General features: G+C 42.5%; 1 protein-coding gene across 1 annotated transcript in view; it reads left to right on the top strand.

The window, feature by feature from the left end:
- OLFM4 (olfactomedin 4) overlaps positions 1 to 25,382 on the top strand; it is a gene marked incomplete at both ends in the record, with an annotated part of 40,778 nt that overhangs the window by 3,849 nt on the left and 11,547 nt on the right. Inside the window, 3 exons of the mRNA XM_083362572.1 lie at positions 3,049 to 3,201; positions 14,231 to 14,443; positions 18,677 to 18,830. Coding sequence (XP_083218698.1) covers positions 3,049 to 3,201; positions 14,231 to 14,443; positions 18,677 to 18,830 — 520 coding nt within the window. The remainder of the gene's footprint in view (positions 1 to 3,048; positions 3,202 to 14,230; positions 14,444 to 18,676; positions 18,831 to 25,382) is intronic.

Here is a 25,382-nt window from a genome sequence, read left to right as displayed (position 1 = left end):
AAGAGAGAACTGAAGAAGCTTCTTGGATGACAAGTACAATGTTTTCAAAGAACCCCCTCCACCCCTAAATAAATAAATAAATAAATAAATAAATAAATAAATAAATAAATAAATAAATATCCAGTTGCCTCTTGAAAAAGCACATTTGGGACAACTATGACCTGGATGATTGAGAATCTCCATATACTGGTTAGTTCCAAAATCCATCGGAGATGAACAAAGCCAAACCCCGTTTGCAATCTCATGCATCCATACTGTATATATTTATTTAGCAAGGACCATTTTGATTTGTTTATGGAGATTCTCCATCCTCCACAGATCACGGTTGTTTCAAAGTTGCTTTTCTCCAAAGGCAACTGGATTTTCTTGTTAGTTTTTTTTTTTCCTTTGAAAACATTTCACTTCTCAGCTGGGAAGCTTCTTCACTTCTGTCCCCCCCCTTTTTTTTAAGGAGGAAAAAAAAAAAGAACTCAAGTAGGTAGGTATAGGACCGAGTAAACATTTAGGTGACTGGCAGAAACTTAGATCACGGAAGGAGTTTCGAGCTCAAAATATTTTGAATTTGAAGTCTTTTACACATTTCTAGCAAAAACTCTTCTCCAAAACAGTGACGTGCTTACTTTTCAGGCGCCACTGAGCCGGGTATAAAATTAACTCAATGTAGAAAATTAACTAGACGTAGAACAGAGTGTTTCCTTTTTTGTTTCGAATTTCCAGTGTCTGGAAACATTCAAGTTTTACTTTTCAAATCAGGAAAATGCACCTTTCCTTTTCATTGCATCTTCACAAAATTCTTCAGAAAACATTGTGGGAACGAGAAACAACCCTCAAACAACTTTCTGGAGCCTGAAAAGCTTGTTCAGCTTCAGGGAACAGGGATGTAAACTAGATTTACAGCTCAACAGTAAATATGGTTAATTATATAATTACGAATCACAGAATACTTGGGAATTACTGACCTAATATCTAGGGTTTTTTTTCCTTTCTTTCTTGGAGTGGTGCAGTGGCCTAGAGTTGAAGACACTCGCCTCCTGCTGGAAAGGTTGAGAGTTCAATCCTAGGCAGCGGCAGATGTTTCTCTATCAGGGCTCAAAGAGAAAATATCTGCTGCGAACTCTGCATAGGCATCAGGAAGGGCATCCGGCCGGCAAACGCTCAGCTCCATTCAGTCACCCCGACTCCACCTCGATAAAAGGGATGACAGGGTTATTTAAAAAAAGAAAAGAAAGAAAATCTACTTTCTTTTCTTCACTGTGAACTTCTTCACCCTTATAAACACAATGAAAAAAAAAAAGTTTACGGAGATTCTCAGTTACCCCTGTCACAATTATCCCAAAGGCGCTTTTTCGTGTGGCTACCGGACTTTCTTGTTTTTTCTTTGAAGACATTTCGCTTCTCATCCCAGAAGCTTATTCAGCTCTGACTGAATGGGAGGATTTACACTCCTTGCAGACAGCTGGTTGTCTGCCTCCTTTTAGAGAATCGTTGAAGCCACTTGGAGGTTTATCTGTGTCCTCAGGGGCACCTGGGTAGTACAAATGGGTGCTGAGACTTTTTGGAGATGTTTGCACTACTCAGGTGACCCTGACAACACAGGTGGCTTCAACGACTCTCTAAAAGAAAGCAAATGACCAGCTGTCTGCAAGGAATATAAAGTGGGCTAATGCCTCCTTAAGTAACACCAGCTGCCTGCAATTAGTGCAGGTTCGAGTCCCACCAGGCTCAAGGTTGACTCAGCCTTCCATCCTTCCCAGGTAGGTAAAATGAGGACCCAGATTGTTGGGGGCAATAAGCTGACTTTGTAATAATGCTGCTTGGGGTGTGTGTGAAAAGCCCTAATAAGCAGGCATATACATAGAATGAAGGCTACTGCTAAGCTTGTAAGCTGCCCTGAGTTTTCGGAGAAGGGTGGGATATAAATGGAATTAAAATAAAAAAATAAAATAAATAAATGACACCATCCATCTCCAGTCTACAACACAGTCCTTCCAGCAGTTCCAAGAAGGCTCCACACCCATTTTCACCACTCGGGCGTCCCTGAGGACACAGATAAACCTCCAAGTGGCCTCAACGGCCCTCTCAAAGAAGGCAAACGGCCAGCTGTCTTCAAGGAGTATAAATCCTTCCATTCCCCACCATCCAGTCAGAGCTGAAGAAGCTTCTTTGGACGAGGAGCGAAACGTCTTCAAAGAAAGACCAGAAAGTCCAGTTGCCTTGAGGACTACCTGCTTCCTACAGTCTGGAATTGGCTAATGAGGAATTACAAGTGTCCAGACAAGGATGCGGGTGGCCATCAGAGATATCATGAAGCTGTTTCAATGCAAACTTTCAAGGGCTGTTTTTCTTGGCTGCCTGAAAAACTGCTGAGCAGAGCAGGAGCAGTAGATGCAGGAAGTAGAGAAATCAAATCTATAGGAAGAGCGATCAGGATTTGAGGTCCCCAGGTGGCAGCTGAGTTCAGCTAGATGCTCTCTCTCTCTTTCTCTTAGTCAATTATAATGGATTAAAGTCTCCCCCGCCTCCTTCTCTGCCTGCTCGTATTGACTGGCTAAGTGAGAGCGCCATGCAGTAAATCAACTTAGATATATGATACCAAGTTGTTTTCAATTAAAACTCAAGATTCTCCAGTCAGGAGGAACAGCTTTTTTTTTTTAAAGAAAATTAAAAAAAAAACAAAAGCAAAAAACGAAAAACAAGCTAGTAAACTAACTACTGTAGATTCCATTATAATCTTTCGGTTCGGCCCATAGATCATTTTAAAAGCATTCTTCATTGGGAAAAGGCTGTTTGGCTTTGTGATTTTTATTGAGTTATTCCGCAAAGCATTAATCTTTGAACAGCTTCAGATCAGGGACGGTTTGCGATGTAACGGGGGCTCTAATTATTCTCCCCAAGTTTTTTTGTTTTTGTTTTTATGTTTTCATGAATAGCTTTTATTTATGTCTCAATATGTTTCTAAGTGTTCACGCCTGGTTTTCCCAGGGTGAGCATCAACAAAGTGAAATGCCTCTGATTACTGACGCTTCCCTCTTTTAAATCTTTTTCCAGCCATTCGCCAATGTGACTGGCGTTGTGGATGAACGTGGAATGTGCCAATGTTCGGTTTACCTGCCCGATACCACATTTCCTGTACAGAAGGTGGAAAACCTTGAAATTGTGGCTAAGCAACTCTCGGCAAAATTTGACAGCGAACTTTCAAAAGTAAGTGGCTTTAGCCTTTATTGTTAGGAGACCGAGACAAAGGATAACATATTGGGTAACAAGCCTTTGATGTAGACCTCCTCAGATGCTTCAAGGCCTTGCTTCATAGATAGCTTCCCTATTGTTGGAGGGATTCTTATGAAGGGAAGCTGAGAAGGAATGTGGTCTCTTAATTTCTATGTTATCAGGGTGACATTGGGGCCTATTTTGCATAGGAAAGGCCTGAGCATGTAGAGATCCTTGGCAAGGAAAGCCAAGCTTGGAAGCTGTCCAGAGTCACCTTGTGGGAGAGATGGGTGGCATAAAAGTTTAATAGTAGATAGATAGATAGACAGACAGATATGTATAGATGAATAGATAGACAGACAGATAGATAGCCAGACAGGCAGATAGAGATAGATGCATAGAGGGATAGATGGACGAATGGACGGAGTGACGGATGGATGGATGGATAGACATAGATAGATGAAAGAGGTGGATAGATGATAGATAGATAGAGATAGAGATATGGATAGATGATAGATAGATAGATAGATAGATAGATAGATAGATAGATAGATAGATAGATAGATAGATATGTATAGATGAATAGATAGACAGACAGATAGGTAGACAGACAGGCACATGGAGATAAATGCATAGATGGATAGATGGACAAATGGACAGATGGATGGATAGACATAGATAGATAGATAGATGAGAGGTGGATAGATGATAGATAGGGATAGATGGATAGATAGACAGCTAGACAGGCAGATAGAGATAATAATAATAATAATAATAATAATAATAATAATAATAATAATAATAATAATAATAATAATAATAATAATAATAATAATAATAATAATAAGTCATCTAGTCCAACCCCCTGCTCAGGCAGGAAACCCTATACCAGTTCAGACAAATGGCTGTCCATTCTCTTCTTAAAAACTTCCAGTGTTGGAGCATTCACCACTTCTGGAGGCAGGTTGTTCCACTGGTTAATTGTTATAACTGTCAGGAAGTTTCTCCTTAGTTCTAGGTTGCTTCTCTCCTTGACTAGTTAGATAGAGGCATAGATGGATAGATTGATGAGTGGATTGATGGATGGATGGATAGATAGATAGATAGATGGTAAGATAGATAGATGGATAGATAGATAGATGGATAGATAGATACATAGATAGATAGATACATAGGCAGATAGATATGAATAGAGGGATAGATGGATAGATGGATAGATAGACAGTTACACAGACAGGCAGATAGGGATAGAGGCATAGATGGATAGATTGATGAGTGGATTGATGGGTGAATGGATGGATGGATAGATAGATAGAGAAATGGATATATATATATATATATATATATATATATATATATATATATATATATATATATGTATGTATAATGCTTGTTAACTATTTATCTAAAATTTACAAACACACACAGACATAGATAGAGAGATAGAGAGATAGATAGAGAGATAGAGAGATAGAGAGATAGATGGATGGATATATGGATAGATAGACAGACAGACAGACTGACTAACAGATAGATAGATAGATAATCATCAAAAAAGCTAAAGAGTGCCAATTTAGAATGCTGTACTCCTTTTTCTTGAAAACCCCTAGACATTGCAATAGTGACCATTAGCTGTGTATCTTCATTTGTCCGCCTCTGAAGTTCTTCCATAGAAAAGACATGAGCAAAATGAATGGAATAGAATAGAATAGAATAGAATAGAATAGAATAGAATAGAATAGAATAGAATAGAATAGAATAGAATAGAATAGAATAGAATAGAATAGAGCTGGAAGGGACCTTGGAGGTCTTCTAGTCGAGCCCCCTGCTCAAGCAGGAGAACCTATAGTATACCATCTCAGACAGGTGATGTCCAGTCTCTTCTTAAAAACTTCCAGTGATGGTGCGCCCACGATTTCTGGAGGCAAGCTGTTCCACTGGTTAACTGTCCTTGCTGACAGGAAGTTTCTCCTTAGTTCCAGGTTGCTTCTCTGTTTGGTCACTTTCCAACCATTGTTTCTCGTCCTTCCCTCTGGTGCTCTGGTGAACAACCTGGCCCCCTCTGCCTTGTGGCAGCCCCTCAGATACTGGAAAACCCTTATCACGTCTCCCCTATTTCTTCTTTTCTTTAGACTAGCCCACAGGTCGGCAACCTGCGGCTCCGGAGCCGCATGCGGCTCTTTGAGCCGTCTCTTGCGGCTCCCAGCCGCCCGGTGCGCGCGCACCTCTTCCAACGGGCAGTGGTGCGCGCGCACCTCTCCAAATGGAGAGTGGCACCGCCAGTTTGGAGAGGTGCACGCGCACCTCCCCGAATGGGCGGAGTTGCGCGCGCACCTCCCCAAACCTTTGGAGAGGTGCGCGCATACCTCCGCGCGAATGGGCAGCGGTGCCGCTCTTTGAGGAAGCTGTCGCGGCCCATCTGTGAAGCTGCCGAAAGCGGCAGCTTAGCAGACGGGCCGCGGCAGCTTCCTCAAAGAGCGGCACCGCTGCCCCTTCGCACGGAGGTACACGCGCACCTCCCCAAAGGTTTGGGGAGGTGCGCGCGCAACTCCGGTCGTTCGGAGAGGTGCGCGCGCACCTCTCGGAATGGGCAGGGGCGCCTCTCTTTTTGAGGAAGCTGAGACGGGCCGCGGCAGCTTCCTCAAAGAGCGGCACCGCTGCCCATTCGCACGGAGGTACGCGCGCACCTCCGGTCGTTTGGAGAGGTGTGCGCGCACCTCTCGGAATGGGCAGGGGCGCCGCTCTTTGAGGAAGCTGCCACGGCCCGTCTGCAAAGCTGCCGAAAGCGGCAGCTTTGCAGACGGGCCGTCGCCGTCGGGCAACCGGGAACCGGTTCCATCTCATTTTTAAAAAAATGGCAGCCGCGTGCATCCGCGCATGCGCAAAAAACCTTTTTGTGCCTGCGCGTGCATGGACACACGCACGCGGCTCCCTCTTTTTTTAATTTGTGATGGAACCGGTTCCCAGTGGCTCTTTTTCTTTTTTAGGTTGCCGACCCCTGGACTAGCCAAACCCAAGTCCCGCAGCTGTTCTTTGTATGTTTTGGTCTCCAGGCCTTGGATCATCTTAGTTGCTCTTCTCTGAACTTTATCCAAGGTCTCAACACTTTTTTTGTGAGATGGTGACCAAAATTGGCTGCAGTATTCCAGGTGTGGCCTCACTAGGGTTTTATAAAGCGGTACTCACACTTCCCGTGGCCTTGATTCTATGCCTCTGTTTATACAACCCAGGATTGTGTTAGCCTTTTTTGGCGGGCTGCTGCGCACGGCCTTGCTCATAGGCAAGTGATCGTCCACTAGGACTCCAAAGGTCCCTCTTCACAGTTACTGTTTTTAAGCCAGGTCTCGCCCAATTTTGATTAAAAGTAAGCTCCTTAGTTAGATGTGGCGCTGTTGTTTGCACTGTGAAGCCGGCCATTGTTTCCTGTGCAAAATTTCTCAAGGGAGAAACCCACCCATAAATAATTCTCATGTTCTTCAATCTTCGGAAAGCCTGGGGGAGGGAGGGGGGAAGCCCCCTTCCCAGTGAAGAACCAGCCTTTGAAATTGGCTGCTTGATGAAAAATATGCAGAGTCTCAATTAGGTGTCCTGGAGAAGTGGGTTTGACTGCTCCAGCAACTTGGCTTCGTAGCAATAAATGAGGTGTCCTTGAATTAATGAGAAGGAAAGGCAGAGCACTCAATTATGAATTCTGGCCATAAATATTCATAATTTCCGGGCGGTATAATCAGAGAGACGTTTACCCATTTTGAAAGAAACACACACACACACACACACACACACACACAGATGCATGCAAGAAGGATGGGGTGAAGGAGTTGGAGACGGTCTCCTGGAAGTTAAAATGATGTTTTGTTTTGATCCGTACATCGGAAGCGATGGCAAGTGTGTGACACATGGTGACACCCTGAGTTTTGGGTCTGTTTGTGTGCGTGTGCGTGTGTGCCTTTGCCATGTACTCCCTCAAAATTAGGTGTTAGTCCTGCTTTCTTGCTTGTGTTATGCAGTAGGAAATGGCCTTGGTTGCCTAGAACCGCATTTAGATATTCAGAGGTGAGTTGAGTTACTTGTGAAGGAAGTGAATTGAGCTGACATGGGGAACAGCTTAGCAAGGTGATTTATGAGTAAAACTATAGCCATGGTGCTTCCTTTTAGTCAGTGACTGCCCTGGTCATTCATTTTCCCAATAGTTCCTTGAAGAATAAAGATAACGTTCTGTTTTGCAATATATCTCTGATAAATCTGTCCCTATAAATCAAGAGCGGAATGAATACAGGCCTGGAATTTTCCTCAGAGATACTTTTCTACAACAATAACTTTCCTGCAGGAATAGGAATGGGGTGACCAAGGACCATCTCTGGTCTCCTTCTGTTGTCCCCAGAGGTGGTCATTTGTAGAGGCAGAAGAAAGTCCAACCAAATTTGATCTTCAACGATATTCTAATTTCATCAAAGAGTGCAGAGAAGAGCAACAAAGATGATCAGTGGACCAGAGGCTAAAACATATAAGGAACGGTTGCTGGAATTGGGTATGTCTGGTTTAATGAAGAGAAGGACGAGGGAGGACATGATAACAGTAATCCAATATTTGAGGGGTTGCCACAAAAGCACCTGAAGGCAGGACAAGAAGCAACGGATGGAAACTAATCAAAGAGAGAAGCAAACTGGAACTACTGAGAAATTTCACGACAGTGAAAACAATTGATCAATGGAACAACCTGCCTCCAGATGTTGTGAATGCTCCAACACTGGAAGTTTTTTAAATTTTGTCTGAAATCGTATAGGGTTTCCTGCCTGAGCAGGGGGTTGGACTAGAAGATCTCCAAAGTCTCTTCTCTTCTCTTCTCTTCTCTTCTCTTCTCTTCTCTTCTCTTCTCTTCTCTTCCCTTCCCTTCCGTTCCGTTCCGTTCCGTTCCATTCCATTCCATTCCATTCCATTCTATTCTATTCTATTCTACTCTACTCTACTCTACTCTACTCTATTCTATTCTATTCTATTCTATTCTATTCTATTCTATTCTATTCTATTCTATTCTATTCTACTCTGCTATTCTACTCTAATCTACTATATTATTCTATTCTATTCTATTCTATTCTATTCTATTCTATTCTATTCTATTCTATTCTATTCTATTCTATTCTATTCTATTCTATTCTATTCTATTCTATTCTATTCTATTCCATTCCATTCCATTCCATTCCATTCCATTCCATTCTACATTCTATTCTATTCTATTCTATTCTATTCTATTCTATTCTATTCTATTCTATTCTATTCTATTCTACTCTGCTATTCTACTCTAATCTACTATATTATTCTATTCTATTCTATTCCATTCCATTCCATTCCATTCCATTCCATTCCATTCTATTCTATTCTATTCTATTCTATTCTATTCTATTCTATTCTATTCTATTCTATTCTATTCTATTCTAATTCCATTCCATTCCATTCCATTCCATTCCATTCCATTCCATTCTATTCTATTCTATTCTATTCTATTCTATTCTATTCTATTCTATTCTATTCTATTCTATTCTATTCTATTCTATTCTATTCTAATTCCATTCCATTCCATTCCATTCCATTCCATTCCATTCCATTCCATTCTATTCTATTCTATTCTATTCTATTCTATTCTATTCTATTCTATTCTATTCTAATTCCATTCCATTCCATTCCATTCCATTCCATTCCATTCCATTCCATTCTATTCTATTCCATTCCATTCCATTCCATTCCATTCCATTCCATTCCATTCCATTCCATTCCATTCCATTCCATTCTATTCTATTCTATTCTATTCTATTCTATTCTATTCTATTCTATTCTATTCTATTCTATTCTATTCTATTCTATTCTATTCTATTCTATTCTATTCTATTTCTCTTCCATTCTATTAATTCATCATTCTATTCTATTCTATTCTATTCTATTCTATTCTATTCTATTCTATTCTATTCTATTCTATTCTATTCTATTCTATTCTAATTCCATTCCATTCCATTCCATTCCATTCCATTCCATTCCATTCCATTCTATTCTATTCTATTCTATTCTATTCTATTCTATTCTATTCTATTCTATTCTATTCTATTCTAATTCCATTCCATTCCATTCCATTCCATTCCATTCCATTCCATTCCATTCCATTCTATTCTATTCCATTCCATTCTATTCCATTCCATTCCATTCCATTCCATTCCATTCCATTCCATTCCATTCCATTCCATTCTATTCTATTCTATTCTATTCTATTCTATTCTATTCTATTCTATTCTATTCTATTCTATTCTATTCTATTCTATTTCTCTTCCATTCTATTAATTCATCATTCTATTCTATTCTATTCTATTCTATTCTATTCTATTCTATTCTATTCTATTCTATTCTATTCTATTCTATTCTATTCTATTCTATTCTATTCTATTCTATTCTATTCTATTCTATTCTATTCTATTCTGCATTCTATATTCTTTATACAAAGCTGTCCTGCTGAAAGGACCTGTGTTGTAGACTGGAGATGGATGATGTCATCCAGTCTAGAACAAAGTCCTTTCAGCAGTTCCAAAAAGGCTCCACACACATTTCCACCACTCAGGTGACCCCAAGGACACAGATGAACCTGCAGGTGGCCTCAAAAATTCTCTAAAAGGATGCAAATGACCAGCTGTCTGCAAGGAGTATAAATCCTTCAACTCCCCACCATCCGGTCAGAGCTGAAGAAGCTTCTGGGATGAGAAGGGAAATGTCTTCAAAGAAAAACCAGAAAGTCCAGTGGCCTCCTGAAAAAGGACCTTTGGGACAACTGTGACCTGGAGGACTGAGAACCTCCATAGACTTTTATCCAACATGATTTTCTAAGGTTGCTTCACTGCGGTGGTGTTAAAGATACTGGTTTCATTTTGACATTTTTATATATATGTGGAGAAAAACAAGTAAGAGAATTTTCAGGGTTGCTCATTGTATCTCAGGGTTAAGACGGTTTGGAAGAGGTGCTTAATGTACATTTCACTTTGAATGAACACCCTGTCGAAGCCATTCTTTGCAGAATCAAGTGATTGATGTGTTTTATAAATGCATCACTCTTCTTGAAAATGGCTTGGAGACAAAGGAACGCGAGGACACAGCTTTTATCCAAAGGGGGGCTGTCTTTTTAACCATCACCAGGTTGCAGTGTGTTCTTACAACTTGTCCTATATTGCTTTTGTAATCTCTCTCCACAGTGCTGAGGATTTGCTTAATGCCATTTGTTATCTTGACACCGCCATCCGTTAGCAAACCTCAATTTCTGGGGTTTGATTTTGTGGTCAAAATCGCTCAGGAGGGAAGTGAAGTGAAAAGAAGAAAAAACAAAGGTTTTTTTGGGGGGGTTAGCCTAATGTACCCCAATGAGATAGAATCAAGATCACTTGAAGTGTTAATACCACTTTACAAGGGCTTGGTGAGGCCACACTTGGAATACGGCATGCAGTTTTCGTCACCATGATGTAAAAAAAAGATGTTGAGATGTTAGAAAGTGTGCAGAGAAGAGCAACAAAGATGATCAGGGGACTGGAGGCTAACATATACAGGGAACGGTTGCTGGAATTGGGTATGTCTCATTTAATAAAGAGAAGGATGAGGGGGGGACATGATAGCAGTCTTCCAATATCTCAGGGGCTGCCCCAAAGAAGAGGGAGTCAAGCTCTTCTCCAAAGCACCCGAAGGCAGGAGAAGAAGCAATGGATGGACACTAATCAAGGAGAGAAGCAACCTAGAACTAAGGAGAAATTTCCTGACAATGAGAACAATTAATCAGCGGAACTACCTGCCTCCAGAAGCAGTGAATGCTCCAACACTGGAAGTTTTTAAGAAGAGACCGGACAGCCATTTATCTGAAATGGTATAGGATTTCCTGCCTGAGCAGGGGGTTGGACTAGATGACCTCCAAGGGTCCCTTCCAACTTTGTTGTTATTGTTGTTGTTGTTGTTATTGTTGCTGTTGTTGTTGTTGTTGTTATTATTATTATTATTATTATTATTATTATTATTATTATTAATAATAATAATATTAATATTAATATTATTATATCTGGCTCAAAGAATCAGGACCACACATTGACTTCTGGTTAAGATGCTCTATTTGACCAAGTCTATATACAAGAACCTAGTCAACTAATGGTCAGCACTAAAATGGCCCTAGATAAGGGTCAAGGGAATTCAAGAGCATCTGGACTCAAGCTGTTTGTGACAATGTAACGACTTCAGGCTGATTCCTCTCTTGACTCTGACTCCAGGTTCTGCCTGTTCTTCTCCTATATGAGATTTACTCATGGTACAAAACCTGGCTTGGGCATGCATCTCCATGTGTATGGGAAAACTGAATGGTGCAATGCTGGTAAATATACAGGGTGTGCATTTTCCATTTGTTCAGATTTTTTTTCTGTTTTTAGAGGTAGGGGACCTTGGTGCTGTCTGAGATTGCTTGTTTTCTTGCAGATGTTTCATTACCCAAACTAGGTAACATCATCAGTGCTGGTAAGGAGGTGGGGTTTGCTGTCGGTTTACACTCTGTTAGTGTTGGTGAGGATGGTCTTAGAGATTCTTTAAGTGGGCTGTGTGCTGTTGGCTCTTTGGCAATTTCTTGATTGTGGTATTGTTTGCTTCTTGATTGTTGGTCTGATGTTAATCTTGGAATTAACCTATGCTGATCTGGGTGCTGATTGCTGGTGGAGAAATGCTTAGGTCAGGGGTCTTCAAACTTGGCCCTTTTATGACTTGTGGACTTCAACTCCCAGAATTTCTCAGCCAGGCACGCGTGCTCCACAAGTCATAAAAGGGCCAAGTTTGAAGAACCCTGGGGTAGGTCTTTTTGTTCCCTTTTTTTAAAAAAAAGATAAAGCCTACTTTACGATTTAGATAGCACTTTTTATGTGGGTTTCTTCCCCCTCAATATATCAAGGACCTACCCAGCCCAGATTTGTTGCTGTCACGGAAGGGAATTTGTCACTGGGAAGTTATCTACTTCTTCGTTAATTTACTCAAAGTGGTTAGCTTGCTTTTGGCTCTGGGCGATCGGTCAGTCAATAAACGAGGATTTATTTGAGGATACTAAACCTCAGTTTGGTTCTTACTGGTTTCCTGGTTGCCACGGTGGTTGGGGGTGAATTCATTGGTCTCCACAGAATAGAAAGAGATATAATACAGGTAGTATTTAGATTTACGACCACAACAGAGCACCATTTTTTTTCTTACTAAGTGAGACATTTGTTAAGCGAAATTTTCCCCATTTTACAACTTCTCCTGCCCCAGCGAATCCCTGCAGTTGTTAACTTAGTGACATGTTTGTTAAGTCAAGCTGGCTTCCCCATTGACTTTTCTTGTCAGACGGTCTCAACGGGTGACCACATGAGGCTGGGACAATGTGACCATCATAAATAGGAGTCATTTCCAGAGCACCATAGAGTGACCTGAAGTTTAAAGGGGGGGGAGGGGCAAAATTGTCAGATTTGGAAAGACTCTCAGCAATTGGAATCTTACAACATGGGCTTGTTATAACTCTGGCCCATAAAATTGGCAAACAGAAAAGCTCTGGATCTTGGCCAGCCTTAGGATTTGGTCTCATGGGACAGTTGTCTAAGGCAGAAGATGCTGAGAGGTGTCAGTGGGGTTGTTTTGAAGGACAGGGATCTATGCTACGCAGGCTGCTTGTCAGAATCCATTTATATCACATTTCATAAATGTATGGTTAGAATATTGTGCTTATTCTCGGGATTCTGCCATCTCTCCGAGGGGGGGGGAGAGGATGGTTATTCAGATTGCAGTAGGCTGTTTTCAAAGACCAGGAAAGCTTTTGATCTGGGGGGAAGAGAGAGAGAGAGAGAGAGAGAGAGAGAGAGAGAGAGAGAGAGAGAGAGAGAGAGAGAGAGAGAGAGAGAGAGAGAGAGAGATCTGGGTTGCACCTCCATTTGAAACTGAAAGGAAGAAAGCAATAACAATAAAAGGCAAGAAGATTTCCCTTTCCCACGAAAGGGCCTGACACCTAAGTCAATGATGTGAGCCTGACCACATGGATTCGAGGGGAGGGGGTTGAAACGGGAATGCTTTATATAGTATCAAAATGTAACTCAATGTTCAGATCCCATCTTGTATTGCCACAACCGATCTCATCCTAGTAAACTTTTCCTTTTGGACAAACTTGGATCCAGGAGTTCTTATTTCCTAAGATGTGAATTGGGGTGGGTCCTGACACTGCTCTTTATTTCCTAAGAAAGCTTATGGACTTGAGTTGGGGTAGACGAAGCTGGTCCTCTGTGGAACAGAAAAAAAATGATTTGGCTGCCATTCCAGCCAGTTTCTGAGCATGGACCACAGGTATCTATCGTTCAGTTTCCTCAGCCAGGAAAAGCTCTTGAACCAGCTGTGCTTTGGGTGCCCTTTGATCAATTGCACAGACGGTGTGCCCGCTGCCTCCCATCCTTCAGGCTGCATGTCAAGCTGTTGACCTCAAAGTCGTGGAGAGGTAGATCTGTAGATTTCATGGCCAATTGCCCGAGTGTAATCCATCACGACATCATTATGCAGAGGTAGTTCTTCTCAAAAGCTCTAGTCCTCTCCTGCGCTGAGTTGGAAATAATTCTGAGAGGATTTCATCAGATTAACTATAAAAGAAGATGAAGGAATAAAACAGAGGAGGGTCTGGATAAAAATTCTAGGACATTCTGCTGCATTTTTATTTTTATTTCTTTTGTGGTAGTAGTATTCAGTTACCAAAAACGGGGAAGAATGTTTCTGATCAATGATAATACTTTTTCCTATTCTACAGATTATTTACTTTATCGGGTTTTTTTTTAAATCCGTAATCTTTGCTACGAGTTTTACTCTATAAATAAAGACAGTGTTAGATAGGCTTCTGGGCTCAGTTTGCTGTAATCGTATTTTGATCTCCGTGAGATTTCCAAATAGATGCCGGAACGAAACTTTTGTGGTTTGAAAAATAATCTTTGGCTCAAATGGAATGCGTTTCTTTACATATTTATAGGTGAGCCAGTACATCAAATTAATTGAGCTCTACGAAGAAAGGATTCTAAATTTAACCGTCAAGATAGAGCATATGGAGAAGTCTAGCGTATCTTACACGGCGTTGGATTTCGAGCTAATCAAGCTGGAAATCAGCGAGATGGAGAGATTGATTGTTCAGCTGAAGACGTCACTGACTGGAAGCAATGTGGTTGTGGAGCAGCTGTATGTTGAGGTAAAAATCTGTCCTTGGACTTTTATTCTGGTTTGATCAACTCTTCCGTGTCTTTCCTGGGGTAGGAAGACTGCATCCTCTTCCCCCAACGGAGGAGGATCAAATTATTCACTTCTCTTCACTACCCGGAAAAACACTCCAGGCAGTTAAGTTTTAGGAAGGAGATACTTGTTGTATCTGTTGAGAAAACTGGAGCAGTCCACTCAGTATCCATTTACAGAAAGCTGCCCCAATCTTCCTGCTATAGGAAAGCCGAAGAGGTTAATCTTTAGGAGTGGAGATTTGGTAATCCATTCAGAAAGACTGGGCCACCCTCGTCGTAAACAAAATGCCTTTGGCCACAGCCCTCACAGTAGGCCAAAGCTGACAGGATTAGAAAAAAAAGTAGAAAAACAAAGACTCTTAAAAACTACATTCCCCCACCCAAATCCAAAGACAGGATGTGACCTTTTAGGCAGGGTGAGAATTACCCAACACCTTTAGAGTAGCAAAAGACACAAAGGTCTACACACCGCCCAAACCCCTGGAACCTCTTGGCTTCAAAGCCCCCAAACCTCACAAAAATCCATCCACTTACCCAGCCATTTTGTTAGCTATCCCAGAACTACATGCTGTGGTTGGTTCTGCCCATCAGCAAACCTTCTTTCCTAAGCAACCAGCCTCCATTTTATCCTCCCGGATTGGAACTGAACCCGATTTTTCTTCTAACAGTAGGATTGCCCAAAACCAAGCAAGTTAGGCTGTTTCAGGATAATTTAGTTGCTTGCTCTCAAAGGGTTCACATACATAACACACATTTAAATATACTATATGCAACATATGTATAGACCTACACCAGGGCTAGGCAACTTTGGCTCTTTTATGACTCGTGGACTTCAACTCCCAGAATACCTGAGCCAGCCATGCTGAGGGGAAAGGGAGACGTTTCCAAGCTGAGCCATGCTGGCTCAGGAATTCTGGGAACTGAAGTCCACAAATCATGAAGGGGCCAAGGTTTTCCCCATGCTGGCTCAGGAATTCTGGGAGTTGAAGTCCGCAAGTCATGCAGGGGCCATAGTTCCCCCATGCTGGCTGAGGAATTCTGAGAGTTGAAGTCCACGAGTCGCAAAAGAGCCAAGGTTGCCTACCCCTGACCTACACCCTTACATATAAGTAGTATATAAATATTAATCACTGCCTATCTTGAATACATAGCGGAAGGAGGAAGCTTTAGAGTTCAGAAGGTTAATACAATTAAAAACTGGGCCACATTCTGATAGAGAGACGTTCCCTCAGGACGGGCTCCGGTGTGAATCTGAATGCTCGGAAGACTAAACCTTTGGTCCTGGTGACCAACCCAGATTGGATCCTGCAACATTATCCTGGAACACATACATGTCCCTTCATTTGTGGGTCAACTATGAAAATAGAAGCTAGATCCAAACCAGGAAAGGGATTGCACACTTTTTTTTTTTACCACTGATGGAGAGATAACATGTGCAAAAAAGTTCAGAATAGCTGGAGTCAGGAAGAATAAACACCAGGATCAGGGACCAAAATCACTTAGAAGTATGAGAAAGAAGACCTGGAGGAGTTTGACCTAGTAAATAAAGCTCCTGCTGACATAATGGACAGGTTTCTTAGAAACTACATAGGAACAGTTTTGTTATGGCTTTTTGCTACTGATATTGTACTAGAAATTGGACATTGCCCACAGAGAGGTAACGTCCCCCAGATTGCCTCATGCTCAGGGCAACGTTTGAGGTTTTGTGGAGTTGTGCATTAAGAACAGCAGCTTGGTTGACCGCGTATACATACGATGGAAAAGCAGCGCTTGTTGTAGCAACAACAGCGCTGCGAAAAAAGAGAAGAAAATATGCAAAACAGAAGTGTACATACATTGTCATGTATATTCATGTATATATGATAATTACACAAACCGGATCAAATGAATTTAGAGTTGAATGCTTAGAGAAGAGGACACAGGTAGTCCTCGCGATCCTGACCATCACAACTGAGCCCCCAGATTCTGTTCTTAAGCAAGACGGTCGTGAAGTGAGTTTCACCCCATTTTACGACCTTTCCTGGCCCCAGGCTGTTAAGTGAATCACAGTAGTTGATAAGTTAGCAGCAGGGTTGTGAAGTGAATCTGGCTTCTCAACGGACTTTGCTTGTCAGAAGGTCGCCAAAGGGGATCATGTGACCCCGGGACTCTGCAACTGTCATAAGTACATGCCAGTTGCCATGCCCCTGAATTTTGATCACGTGACCACGGGGAGGCTGCAATGGTCCTAAAGGTGAAAAACCATCATAAGTAACTTTTTTCAGTGCTGCTGAAACTTTGAGCAGTCGCTAAACCAGTGGTAGGCAACCTTGGCTCTTTTATGACTCATGGACTTCAACTCCCAGAATTCCTCAGCCAGCCTGGCTCAGCTTGGAAACCTCTCCCTTTCCCCTCAGCATGGCTGGCTCAGGAATTCTGGGAGTTGAAGTCCACCAGTCATAAAAGAGCCAAAGTTGCCTACCCCTGCTCTAAATGAACTATTGTATAGGCTCCTCAAGGCACCTTTGTGTGAAAATATGTGTGAAAGAAAGTTAAAAGTTTTCCTTGGGTCAGGCTGAGCTTGCCTGAAACTACACAAATTCATTTGTGCTGTTCTCTCGGCAACAGAGCCTTGGTGGAGCAGTCGGCTAATGCCTCCTTAAGTAACACCAGCTGCCTGCAATTAGTGCAGGTTCGAGTCCCACCAGGCTCAAGGTTGACTCAGCCTTCCATCCTTCCGAGGTAGGTAAAATGAGGACCCAGATTGTTGGGGGCAATTAAGCTGACTTTGTAATAATGCCGCTTGGGGTGTGTGTGTGAAAGCCCTAATAAGCAGGCATATACATAGAATGAAGGCTTCTGCTAAGCACACTGATTTGTGCTTTAAATTGTAAGCCGCCCTGAGACTTCGGAGAAGGGCGGGATATAAATGGGATTTTTTTAAAAAATGGTTTGTCAATCTTTCCTTCTGGAAATTCACTTGACTTCCCAATCTAGCCCACAGACCTGGGATTTCTGGTGGTTTCCCATAAAGCCCTTCCGATTTACTCACCCTGTTTTGCTTTGTCAAGACCAGCCAAGATGACTTAGCTGGTGACATCTACAACCTGATTAAAGCAGATAAGAGAACTGTACTGTAGTCCAGCGAGGGCGAACCTTTTAGAGACCGAGTACCCCAAAACCGGACCTGCCCCACCCCACCCCACCTGCTCCCGCTCCGCCCCTGTCCCACCCATTCTGTCCCGCCTGCCCACGGGGTCACTCACTGCCTCCACCGCCCGCCATAGATTGCCTAGGCAGACCAGCAGTGCCTTGGTAGCCATGCAACCTGCCTGCACCCTGCAGCATCAACTACATGCAATGGGGCGTGAGAGTCTTGTCCCCGCTGCCCGGCTGCCATGTCCTTGGCTGCGCTGTTCCATGTGGGCTGCACTCGGGGGCGACTCTCCTCCAAGTGGGGAGGCTGCTGGTGAGGAGGGGGCTGCTGGGTGAGGCGGGGCTGGGGTGGCGGCAGACGCACCCATCGAGAGGGCTCTAAGTGCCGCCTCTGGCACGCGTGCCATAGGTTCACCACTACTGTGTATAGTCCAGGGAGAGGCAACCTTGGCTCTTTTATGACTCGTGGACTTCAACTCCCAGCATTCCTGGGCCAGTCAGTCTGAGGGGAAAGGGAGATGTTTCCAAGCTGAGCCATGCTGGCTCAGGAATTCTGGGAGTTGAAGTCTATTACCCTAATTCAGGGTTAGGCAACCTTGGCTCTTTTATGACTCATGGACTTCAACTCCCAGCATTCCTGAGCCAGCCAGGCTGAGGGGAAAGGGAGATGTTTCCAAGCTGAGCCATGCTGGCTCAGGAATGCTGGGAGTTGAAGTCCACGAGTCATAAAAGGGCCAAGGTTGCCTACCCCTGGCCTAGGCCTAGGCCGCTTTATGACTCGTGGACTTCAGCTCCCAGAATTCCTGAGCCAGCCACGCTGAGGGGAAAGGGAGAGGTTTCCAAGCTGAGCCATGCTGGCTGAGGAATTCTGGGAATTGAAGTCCACAAGTCATAAAAGAGCCAAGGTTGCCTGCCCCTGGTATAGTCCAACACGTTCATCAAATAACAGATGCAGCGATTTGCAAAACAAACAAATAAACAAAATAAAAGGAACTGTCCTCAGCGGCTGCCAAGCATCTGCAACCTTGAAAAATAATCGTTTTCATTTCACCCAGATTCGGAATCTGAGCATCATGGTGAACGGACTGGAACAGCTGGATAAGAATAACATCCTTGCGGTTCGCCGGGAAGTCGCAGCCCTGCGGGCTAAATTGCAAGAGTGTGAAGAGGATCGAAACCGGACTGTGAAGCATCCCTACTTCCCACCTGGTAAAGCATTTTTTTTAAAAAAATTGTGAAATGGAAAAGGTTACGAGCAGAGAGGGGATCCAGGAAAGGATGTTGGCCCGGTTTCCTTGCTCAGAGTGCCTAGAAAAAAAATATCAAGAAAGGATAATTTCTTAAATCCATAGGGAGGGATATTGGAATATTGGCTATCATGTCACCCCTTGACCTCCTTTTCATTAAATTGGAAATACCCAATCAATAGGTTTGGTTAAACAGAGCTTCTGCCAGTCTATCTACTCCTTGGCATTTTAAAATTCAGAATTTGGTACCAACATGGTTCGTGGTTATAATGACTAGGCAATTGACAATGTGTCTGTAAACAACAACAACAACAATAAAGTTGGAAGGGACCTTGGAGGTCATTTAGTCCAATCCTCTGCTCAGGCAGGAAACCCCACAACATTTCAGACAAATTACTGTCTAAACTCTTCTTAAAAACCTCCAGTGTTGGAGCATTCACAGCTTCTGGAGGCAGGTTGTTCCACTGGTTAATTGTTCTAACTGTCGGGAAGTTTCTCCTTAGTTCTAGGTTGCTTCTCTCCTTGATGAGTTTCCATCCATTGCTTCTTGTCCTGCCTTTGGTACTTTGGAGAATAGCTTGACTCCCTCTTCTTTGGGGCAGCCCCTGAGATACTGGAACATTGGCTATCATGTCACCCCTAGTCCTTCTTTCCACTAAACTAGACATACCCAATTCCAGCAACTGTTCCTTATATGTTTTAACCTCCAATCCCCTGATCATCTTTGTTGCTCTTCTCTGCACTCTTTCTAGAGTCTCAACATCTTTTTTACATTGGGGTGACCAAAACTGGTCACTGATCCAATGGTGGCCTTAACAAGGCATTGTTGCCAGATTAACGTTTCCTCTGGGTGGCTATATAAATTGAATTAACAAATTAATAAGTAATAAAGAAATAAACCTCAACAAAATCCAAAGCGTAGATTAGAAGCAAGAAAAAGAATGAAATGGACAGGCACATTACGTCAGAAATTCATCTGGCATAAAAGCCATTTAAAATGGCTGAATAAACAAATCCAGTCAGCGCTGAATTGAGGTGTTCCATGTTTCCAACATGGCTGCCAGCCTGAAAAATTTGAAGCTATATATGGGCCTCCTGACACTAATAGCTATTGGCAGGCTATTTCCTTTATGAATTTGTTTCATCTGCTTTTAAAGCTATTAAAGTCAGCTATTATTCCTTCTTTTGGAAGCGAATACTGTAATTCATGCATTTGGTGCATGTGTGATGAAGTAGTTCCTTTTGTCTTTCCCGAATCAACAGCCATTTAGCAACACCGCATGACCCTGAATGTTGCTATTATGACAAAGGCATCATAAAAAGAAGCCTTCATCTCTATTGTTTTTTTCCCTCAGCATGATGCATAATTTTATGCATCTCTATCAAGTCATCTCTTAGATGCACTCTTTTTTTCTCAGCTTAAAAGTGCCACTGGTTGTAACCCTGGGGAATTGTTCCAAATTATTCATCATTTTGATGGGCCTTTTATGCATCTCTTACGCATCTTCTCCCAACACTACAATGGTTTCGCGGAGATACAGGCGATAAGAACAGTGCAGAATTCTGAGCGTGTAACACTTGGTAATCAAGGGCTCAAGAGCTCTTAGCTGGCAGCTTTCCACAAATGTAGACTCAATATGTGTGAGGTTAGCTCTACAACAGAGAACTGATTGACTGATGGATTATATCCCATCAAGTCCATGTTGACTGTCAAGGGCAACAGGGATAGATTTTATCCAGATCTGTTTCTACCCTGGCCTTACAGATCTTCCAAAAGGTTGAGAAGGATTTGCAGAATTGACTCCCGTTATCACAACTAGGCGATAGTGCTCTTTCTCTTCCTGCTTATAATTCTGAGATTGAAATAAGGTTTAGCTCACTTGCAATTAATACGAATACTTCTTATTTCTGCCATGGGGAAATGGGACAACTTGCCATAGTCAACTCACCACGGCCAACTCGGCATGGCCAACTTACCCTGGGACAGCTCACTGCAGGACAATTAAGCAATTCTATTTCATTATTTAAAATAAATAAATAAAAATATTCTAAGTTGCGCCCTTCACATTTCATTCTGTCTCTCCTTTTGCATCCTTTAATGATTCCATTCCACTGTTTCTTTGATATTACTCTATGGCAGGGGTGTCAAACTCAATTTCATTGAGGGCCGCATCAGCATTTTTTAATTTATTGTTATTTTTTTTTAATTTTAATTCCATTTATATCCCGCCCTTCTCCGAAGACTCAGGGCGGCTTACAAGCTTAGCAGTAGCCTTCATTCTATGTATATGCCTGCTTATTAGGGCTTTCACACACACCTCAAGCGGCATTATTACAAAGTCAGCTTAATTGCCCCCAACAATCTGGGTCTTCATTTTACCTACCTGGGAAGGATGGAAGGCTGAGTCAACCTTGAGCCTGGTGGGATGCGAACCTGCACTAATTGCAGGCAGCTGGTGTTACTTAAGGAGGCATTAGCCCACTGCTCCACCATTGCGGTTGCCCTCAAGGGGCCGGGTGGGTATGGCCAGGGTGGGCGTGGCCTACTGGGTGGGCGTGGCCAGAGTGCGTATGGCCTACTGGGTGGGCGTGGCCAGCTCTCCATCGTTGGCATCAAGGGTGCCTATGGGGGCCTGGGCAGGAGTGGGACAGATCTGGGGGTCTCTGGCAGAAGGAGGGTCTCTGGGCCAGGGCCAAGGCAGTGGGGGCCGTTCCCTCACTGTTTCCAGGATGGCTTTGTGGGCTGCATGAAACCACTTCGTGGGCCGGATCTGGCCCCCGGGCCTTGTGTTTGACATGTCTGCTCTATGGAGATTCTCAGTCATCCAGGTCATAGCTATCCCAAAGGTGCTTTTTCCCCCCACAGGCCACCTGGACTTTCTTGCTTTTCTTTGAAGATGTTTCACATCTCATCCGAGAAGCTTCTTCAACCTCTGACTGGATAGTGGGGAATGAACGGATTTATACTCCTTGCAGACCGCTGGTCCTTTGCATTCTTATAGAGGGTCATTGTTGCCACTTGGAGGTTCACCTGTGTCCATATGGGACTTTCTTATTATCCTTTGAAGACATTTCCCTTCTCATCCCAGAAGCTTCTTCAGCTCTGACTGGATGGTGGGGAATGAAAGGATTTATACTCCTTGCAGACCGCTGGTCATTTGCATCCTTTCAGAATTGTTGGGGGGTTTATCTCTATCTTCAGTATCACCTGAGTAGTGCAGACAAATCCTGAGGACACAGACAAACCCTCCAGTGGTTTGCTTCTTTCCTTGATTAGTTTCCATCCGTTGCTTCTTGTTCTGCCTTCAGGTGCTTTGGAGAACAGCTTGACTGCCTCTTCTTTGGGGCAGTCCTTCAAATACTGGAAGACTGCTATCACGTCACTCCCTGCTATCACGTCACTCCTCTTCATTAAATTAGACATATCCAATTCCTGCAACCGTTCCTTGTATGTTTTAGCCTCCAGTCCCTGAATCATCTTTGTTGCTCTTCTCTGAGCTCTTTCTAGAGTCTCAACATCTTTTTTTTATATCATGGCAACCAGAACTGGATACAGTATTCCAAGTGTGGTCTTATCAAGGCATACAATATGAACCAGCTCCTAGATTTATTCCCCTCTTTATAGATAAAGAGAGGTCTTTCAGAGAAATTGTTTTATAAAAGAATATTTCTCTGGAAACCAAAAGCCATATGCCACATTTTTCTCCTCAAGGACTTCAGCTCTTTTACTAGCAGGGGAAAAAAAGGAAAAAAGAAAGAAAGAAAGAAAGAAAGAAAGAAAGAAAGAAAGAAAGAAAGAAAGAAAGAAAGAAAGAAAGAAAGAAAGAAAGAAAGAAACGAAAGAAGGAAGGGGGGACAGAGGAGGAGGGAGAGAGAGAGAGACAGAGAGAGAGAGAGAAAGAAAGAAAGAAAGAAAGAAAGAAAGAAAGAAAGAAAGAAAGAAAGAAAGAAGAAGGAAGGAAGGAAGGAAGGAAGGAAGGAAGGAAGGGGGGACAGAGGGGGAGGGAGAGAGAGAGACAGAGAGAGAGAGAAAAAGAAAGGAAGAAAGGAAGGAAGGAAGGAAGGAAGGAAGGAAGGAAGGAAGGAAGGAAGGAAGGGGGAACAGAGGGGGAGGAAGAGAGAGAGAAAAAGAAAGGAAGGAAGGAAGGAAGGAAGGAAGGGGGAACAGAGGGGGATGGAGAGAGAGAGAGACAGAGAGAGAAAAAGAAAGAAAGAAAGGAAGAAAGGAAGGAAGGAAGAAAGGAAGGAAGGAAGGAAGGAAGGAAGGAAGGAAGGAAGGACAGAGGGGGAGGGAGAGAGAGAGAGACAGAGAGAGAGAGAGAAAAATAAATAAATAAATAAATAAATAAATAAATAAATAAAGAAAGAAAGAAAGAAAGAAAGAAAGAAAGAAAGAAAAGCGGGGTAGAGACTCGTTTTTTCAAACACAGCTTTAAACTACTTGCTTTTTAGGTGGTTGTTTTATTTTCTCTTTGAAAGATGACAAACCTTTTGCCTGCTGGGTCAAAAGTGAGTAGGAAAAAAAAGACACAGAGATACACAAAATACAGAAGACCAGAAGTGTCCCCTCTAAAGCTTAGAAAAGGGCACTTCATTCTTTCAAAGAACGGCTAAGAAGTTTTTTTTTAAAAAAATAATAATATTTGAAAGCCATCATTTGAGTTATTGTGGGGCTGACAGCATGTCAGGGGAGACTTTATGTAACTTTTGAAACACCCCCTTCAGTCTTAAAATACTTCAAATTTAACGTTACAAAGCAGTTACTCAGGAAGAAAAGTGGTAGTTTATTGCAGCGATTGCCCAGAATGTCATACACGTTTTGTGCCAAGTTGCAACCCTCAAATTGAGCTTCAGAACTATTTTTCTAGAAGACTCATAGAAGCAGACGAATGCTTCAGGGCACTAAACACTATACATACGAATAGCTGAATACTAAACATCTAAATACTTAAGATTAAGTAATTAGATTATAAACTATGTTATGAATAAAATACCCCATACCAAGTGCTAAACGAATAATGCTCACTAATAACGCATATATAAACTTACAGCCATCTGAGAAAACATGAAAACAACGACAAAAAACGAGAAACATAGAAAGCGTAAAAAGTTATTGGGTATGTCTAGTCTAATGAAAAGTAGGGCTAGGGGTGACATGATAGCAGTCTTCCAATCTTTAAGGTTGAACTGGGGTCAAGCTATTCTCCAAAGCACCCGAAGGCAGGACAAGAAGCAACGGATGGAAACTAATCAAGGAGAGAAGCAACCTAGAACGAGAACAATTAATCAGTGGAACAACCTGCCTCCAGAAGTTGTGAATGCTCCAGCACTGGAGGTTTTTGAGAAAAGATGGGACAGCCATTTGTCTGGAGTCTGTATAGAGTCTCCTGTTTGAGCAAGGGGTCCCTTCCAACTCTATTATTCTGTATATGTGAAACCATAAATATTTTGGACCTAAGCATCTCTCCACCAGCAGTCAGCACCCAGATCAGCATAGATTAACTCCAAAATTAACATCAGACCAACAACCAAGAAGAATATTTTTCTGCTAAAACAATGACAGTTGAAAGTGGGACTCTCTTGGCTGGTTTCATTCCAGCAGCAAAAAGCCACTCAGCTTGTCCTCAGAACATGTGGAACTTCTATTAGCAAAACAGCTTGTGATGGTAGGTCGTGAGTCCTTGTACAAATACTTACCTGGCAGAGGAGATACCTTGATCAGATACCTGTAGAAAAGACGTAGAAAGAACATGTAGGCTGCACTCCCAGTTTTTTCCATGCCAGAAGAGCACGTTTCTGCTGCAAATGGGTGCTTTGTTATACCTCTAATATTTACCTTTGTTGCTCTCCAATATTGCAAAGGACAAAATATAAATGGGGGGGGTTGAAAAAAAATCTCTACATTCCATTGGACAGGTAATACGGAATAGGTGAATTGCTAGGTACAAAGGCTTTACAGTTTATATTTTGCCAATAGAACTGCTCTAGTTTTTCCCTATGTTGAAAGAAAAGTCTTCGTCGTGGTTCAGTCCAAGCTGGGAATAAACATGTTGATTGCTTTAGGAAGAAGGCTGTAGTTTATTGAAGAGGAGAGCCAGACAGGAAGATGGCTCTGGCAGAAAAGAAGAGTGAGCACATGTAGGGAGTGGGTTTTTATACCCTCTGGAGCCTTCTGTTTGGAGTTGTTCCTGTGGCGTGAACTTTGACCTGAGTCTGAGTGTGCCTTTCTGGTATTCTGATGGTGCTGGGTTAATCCTATTATGTCCCAAAGGTCATATCCTGCTTCCCTGTGGCTGATGACTCTTAGAGTTTGGGTGGGGTATGTAGATTTTAGGTCTTTGTCTTCTTAATCTTCCAGCTGGGGGCCTGCAACCTTCCTGGATTTACAACTGCATTTGTACAGAGCTGGTTTCTGCTTTGGGGGAGGGAGACCTGGGGCTATTAAGAAAAAACTGGGCATGATTTTCTGCCTCTTTAAGATCCTATTTCCCTGCCCTTTTAATATTTCCTTCTC

Source organism: Vipera ursinii (genome assembly GCF_947247035.1).
Source record: "Vipera ursinii genome assembly, chromosome: 4".
Classification (NCBI taxonomy): Eukaryota; Metazoa; Chordata; class Lepidosauria; order Squamata; family Viperidae; genus Vipera; species Vipera ursinii.
This window is presented reverse-complemented; position numbering and strand designations above follow the sequence as displayed.